Source organism: Barbatula barbatula (genome assembly GCF_947034865.1).
Source record: "Barbatula barbatula genome assembly, chromosome: 19".
NCBI classification, from domain to species: domain Eukaryota; kingdom Metazoa; phylum Chordata; class Actinopteri; order Cypriniformes; family Nemacheilidae; genus Barbatula; species Barbatula barbatula.
The window spans coordinates 17,556,288-17,562,287 of record NC_136782.1 but is presented as its reverse complement, the minus strand read 5'-3'; the positions used below and the strand labels follow the sequence as shown (position 1 = coordinate 17,562,287).

Below are 6,000 nucleotides of genomic sequence, written 5' to 3'. Positions count from 1 at the left end.
CAATGCGATTTGAACATTTATAGGAAACTTGTGATATGATGTGCAACAGTTACCAAGGTGTCCTCCCACTGTAACTGTGTGTGTGTGTGTTGGAGAGAGAGAGAGCATGTGGAATGCGCATTCTTTGGCAAGTAGTGAGCAGGGTCTGTTCTCTCCTCCACTTTTGCATACATTTATTCTGAGAGCTGTCAGACACTTGTCTTTGGCTGTAGTATAGAGATGATGAGGAACTTGGCAGAGGCCCGTTTGGCGCTGAATATTGAACTGAAACTGGCAATGCACTCCGTTCTGCATGATAAAGATGCTTGATCTGTTTTCAATAACGCATCTTCTTTCTAAATCAAGCTCAAAGTGTTATGAAAAATGTGGGTCAGCGGTTTATTTTAAATGACTATCATTTCCTGTCGTTTGTTTATCTATTGTAAAATGTGATTATGGTAATCATTTAGGCCTATTTATGCATCAAAGCATCATGTCAATTTCATGAGCATAGCAATATTATCTCTCTACTGTTTATAAATATCTATTTATGTAATAATAGACAGTATGTGCTCTATTCCTCATCTGATTTTGAGTGATAGAAATGATATATGCACGGTCACGTATATTTAATAAATATTTAATAAATACAATATCAGATATTTTGTCTATATCGACCATTCGTTTTGACGAAAGGTGATTTTCTTTCCTTTTCACTAAATAGTGAAATAGAACTGGAGGTTGTTACTACATTACTGACAAAAAAGATGATGAACAATGTAAGAATAATAAGCTACCAATAATAACCAAATCGCTAAAAATGACTGTTTTCGCTGTAGCTAGATGGAACATGGACCGTGGTAGTTTTATTGTTATCTCGATGATTTAAAGCTGCAATAAAGCTCTTGATCGCATTCTTTGTTTAAAAATATCTGTTTACTTTTTTTCACAAAGGCTCAAATCAAATGATGTTAAACTGACTTTACCAAAGAAATCAGCTCGATTCATAAATCATTAAAGATTAAATTGCAAGACCGTTTGCGTAGATTCTTGCTCAGTAACTGATTTGTGTTCCAGGTTGTAAACATACAGCAGGTGTTGTTAAAATAAACACTGTAACAGTATGGAACTAGATTGAAATAAAAACTAGGCCATAAGGTGCCTCTGTAAGAGCTCTGTGTCTAAATAAATGACCTCAAAATACACCTGTAGTCGACAGAGCACGTACTGTACTTGGTTTATGCTCTCAAGCTTTGAGTTAACAAATGACATCATATTCAGCGTAGAGCACACAGACAGTCCTAACCCTTACAGTGTATTAAACATGACTGGAGGACTGTTGGAGTGAGGGATGGAGTAGTCTGTGTATAAATAGGAGTAGGATTTGCAGGGGCTGGTTGAATTGCGGTCTTTGTGTGGCGTCTAGCGTGATTGGTAGGTGGCAGTCAGGGAAGTTCTGTCCCCTTTCGTATCCTGTTTGTTAGTTTAAGTGCTTGCTCATAGAAAGAGAGAGAAGAGAGTTGTTGTATGCTGTTCTGACTTTAGTCAACAATGTTGGTCGTTTCATTTAGCATTGGAACAGTCACACTTCCGTCATGTTCCATCGTGACTTTCTTTTGTGTATTATTTTCTTATCATTTTTCTATTTTGTTCATTCAAACATACCGCAAGAAGCTACATTTTTCGTATTCATTTGTCTTTATTTATATGTTCATTTAGTCATTTTGCAGACGCTTTCATCCAAAGAGTCCTTCGTTGTCAATAACGATATTTAAATTCTCCACTTACAGTTTCTTCCCCGAAAAAATATTCTAGCGCAGCGGTTCCCAAACTGGGGGTGGGACACCCAGACTGTGCGTTTTTACAAGGGGGCGTTACGAGGCATTATTTTTTAATAATAACCAATGCGCATGTACTTCCTCTGCATGTACTGATGAAATCATATTTTAATTAAATTAAACAAATGTAATTCAATAAATTGTATATGAGTTTGCAGGTAAAGGATGTTTCATGAGAGTGTCTATATGCGGGTTTATATAGGTAGTCCAGATGCGGTGGGGGTCGAATGTGTTTCTGTACAAAAGGAGGACACAGCAAAAAAGGTGTGGGGACGACTGTTCTAGCGCTTGGCATAACTAGACACATGTATTGTTTTTAAAACAATAATCCACCACTAGCGACTAGGGTGAGTCGCACAACGCGACATACGGCCTGTTCTTATTTTCTGCGCCGCCTCCAGTGTGGTCAAAATGTAAAATCGTAATAGATTCCAATGCGATCAATTGTCTTTTGTAGCGTGTCATCGCGCCATGCAGACACGGTATTAGAAATGTCTTGATTTTGTTATTAGTCTTTTTTTGGCTTACTTTTCCTTTAAATGTTGTTGAGGTCGGCTGCCCAGGTTGAGAAACACTAAGCTTAAACCACAAATGACGATTTTATTTTTGGGTTATTTATTTATACCATAAGTACTGAGCTTGTGCATTTGAGGCATTTCGCAAATTCAGAGTCAATTCACTTTAGTTTTAAATGTAAACAGATGCCAAAGTGTTTTAAATGTAAACAGTAGCTGCCAAGGAGAAACAATTGAAATATTATAGGAATTATATAATAAAATAAGAGATGTGATTTGTTTCCTCAGATATTTTGTTTTTAAGATTATATGAACACTACTAGAAAACTCACTTGAACTCACCTGTTCATATTATTTGCATAGGAAGCTCATCAAAACTGTGGTATAACACAAAGGGAACTATGAGAATAATCTTGTGATAAAAATGTAAACAAAAACAATAAGACTTGTTATATTTTAGCATCTTCAATAGTTCAGTTTAGGTCTATTCTGTGGTCTTGTTCCTTTGTTTAAAGTCTACCGATTTTTTAAAATAAATTTTAGTTTGTAATGAAAAAAGTTTATAAGGTTGTTGTGTTTGACCTAGAGTTAATACGTTTCCTGCAAAGACGTTGTGACGTGTGAAATGGTCGTTCATCTTCTTGTGATGTCATAATTTTTTGCGAAACCCATTAATAGACAAGAAGTCTATAAACCTCTAATACCTGTCACACAAATTCCCTTTCTCTCTTTTCTCAGATAACAAACACCCCCTGAGCAAACTCGGCTCCTGCGTGGGGCTTCACAGCAGTGGGCTTGTTCTTTTTGGATAGTCCCTTCCTAGCCATGCTGTTTTTCTTTTCCCTCCCACGGCCCCCTGCTCTCCACCCTTTCTCCACTCGCTTACTTCATAAGCATTCCTCTGGTATTTATATTTCCCTCCTCGCACAGACCCTGAATTCAGCTCAACCGCAAGGCCGTCCACTCTGTCTTTCCTTCTCATTCGCTCACCTGTAGTCATGTGACTCAGAAGGGGGTGGGGTCAACAGCTGGCTCTCCTCCCAGGTTCTGGAGCTCTGAGTTCTCACATCTCACACGTGTTGGGTTGTTGGTGGACGGAGAGTTGCGCTACTGTTTTTGGTAATTGCCTTCGGGGAGGGGGGGTGCGGGACGTTTCGCATTGTGTGACCATGTACAGAGAGCTGCCACGAGCGGAGAGCACCGAATGCTTGGGCAACATGACCCCAGAGACACAGGATATCTACCTGAGGATGGACCACCACCGAAGACGCTCTGGGTACAGGCTGGGCAGGATCATCGCCCGCCAGCAGTTGCTTAAGAGGATTGCGGCAGGTATTACCGGGTGGAGCAATTTAGTTTTATCAGTGTTTTTTACTCTATGAGTCAAAAGTCACTTTGTTTGTAGGCGTAACTTTCTACAGTCTGTATTTAAATTGTGTCTGAGAACAGCGAGTTTCGAAGTTTGATGTTGAAGTGTATAAGAGTTGACGTTCTTACAATGTCTGTATTATAGTTTCAGTTAACCAATCTGAAACCAGTCTCTCTTATATTTATAGCGAAAGCACCAAACTATGAATTATAAATTGTTAGCGCGCAAGAGATTTCTGTGACTGTCTCATCTCCAGTACGGAAAAAACTGCATAACTCAGACTTGACCGTTGAACCTTTGCTTGACTCATAACTATGCAATGTCTAGTATAGTGAGATGGAACAGAAAGGACGTTTGGTGAGTAAGTTCTGTTTGTTGAGGTCACACCTCTGGCTGTTGTTTTCAGACAAAGACAATAGAAAACCAATCAGCATTTTACATCTTAGCCCCGCCCCTTTGCTTTGTGCCCATCGGTGTGAGAACATACCTGAGGGTGTGTGTGTTCGGATGGGGGTACACACATTACAAGGGGATTAGGACCCTTATAGTTTTTAACACACACAAACACCCCATAGGTTTACACTAGATAGGGATGGCCTTCTTTTGCATATTTATAAAGATAACGCCCTTCCCGTTACATGTAATTGTACATTTTAATCCAAGGAAAGCTGTATTTAACTTTTATAGACAATTAAAGTTAAAGCCACAATATGGAAGAATTTTGTTGTGAAATAGTCAAAAATCACTTGCACACTGTGATATATTTCATGCAGTTGTGTACTGACTCCCGGATGTTCCCAAGAATGTACAAATCCAGCCAAATTCCTATTTAAAATAATGGCCGGCCCCTTGTCTCCCCTGTATTTGTCGCACATCAGTGACTTATATCCAGTTTCCGTTTGGAGAAACTACGGCAAAGTATTTTGATATTATTTCGGGTCAGGGGTCATATCTATACCTGTCGACACTGTCGTTTTGGCCGGGAGTCTCTCGTTTTGTTATTTCTCATGGAAACTCCCATAACATTTGAAACCCACTATCGTGTCCGGTGCCGTTTTGTACGGCTCGCGATCGCGGGTCTAGTTTGAACTTGGAAATGGCTTGAAAGTTTGCTGAAGTTTTGTTGTTTCCAATTGAAATAAAATTCAGTTCAGTAGCCTACATAACTGACATCATTTTTTGGTTCCCCCAGAAATGGGAGCTATGAATTTTGGCTTCAAAGTAAATGTCATGAGCTTTGAACAATATAAGGGTGACAATCATTTTATAATTTTGCATGATGATATTTCCTGTTCCACCGCAAAGTAACTGCTGGCCCCTACCCGGCCACCCCTATGAAAAATCTGCCACGGGCCTCAGTGTTCTCATGTTATCTTTCAAGGAATGTTCTGGTTCGTCTTTGAAGGAGGATTTGGTCAGGATCTGTAGGTGACTGCTCGGCCTCAGATCTTGATGGGCTGTGATAAGGTGTTGTGGAGTGGGAACGCAGAACGTGTTGCTTCATGTGGTTTGAGCAGAGAGATCTCTGATGTTTGTCAACTCATGTAGCTGTTTTTAAAACTGTTCTTATTTTGATGCTTTCAGGCAGTCTTAAATCCAAATGGACTTGACACTTTTTGGTGCAGGATGCCTGTTTGTGGATAAATTGGGGGGAAAATCTGTGGTCCATAATGTTTAGACAATCATCTTGTAGTGTATAGTACATTTTTGTTTAAAAGGAATAGTTTACCCCTTGTTGTTCTAAACATGTCTAACTTTATTTTTTTGGTATAACACACAAGATGTTGACAGCCTCAGTCACTTAATACTTTTATTGCATGGATAAAAATGCAATGAAAGTGAATGATGACTGAGGCTGTCAGTTTCAAACGAATGAAATGCAGTCATATATTTATATACTGTGAAATATTGACCATATTATAACAATTGCCTTATGAAGAGCATTTTTGAGTAATAATGCAAATTCATCTTTAAAGGTCCAGCGTACAAAATTTAGCGGCATCTAGCGGTCAGGTTGCAAATTGAAGCGTTTCCGGTAGTACTGTATACTATAAAAATGCGTCAGAAATTATTCGATAATGATTTGTGTTGTATAGAGATCTAATGTAATATTATCAAAGACTTTTTTGGCTTCTTAGATTGGTTTCGCCACAATTTTTTATGTTTGTTTTTTTCTGTAGATGTGCCATGTCACTTTGGCTATTTTTAGTTGAGTTCTGTTGTGGCAACCTCAGGAAGTAATGCTAGGTTTTCACACTTGGATGAAGATCAAACATGTATAACTACATTGAATTAAATG

At 38.8% G+C, this 6,000-nt stretch overlaps 1 protein-coding gene across 2 annotated transcripts in view; it reads left to right on the top strand.

Moving 5' to 3' along the window:
- The window catches only part of stard13b (StAR related lipid transfer domain containing 13b), a 34,486-nt gene that overhangs the window by 3,059 nt on the left and 25,427 nt on the right, over positions 1 to 6,000 (top strand). Inside the window, exon 1 of one of the 2 annotated variants that reach the window (XM_079481241.1) lies at positions 3,388 to 3,664. The exons of the other annotated variant lie outside the window; for it this stretch is intronic. Within the exon in view, the coding sequence (XP_079337367.1) occupies positions 3,502 to 3,664 (163 nt within the window). The 5' untranslated portion in view covers positions 3,388 to 3,501. Of the gene's footprint in view, positions 1 to 3,387; positions 3,665 to 6,000 lie in introns of those variants that run through there. 2 annotated transcript variants of the gene reach the window in all.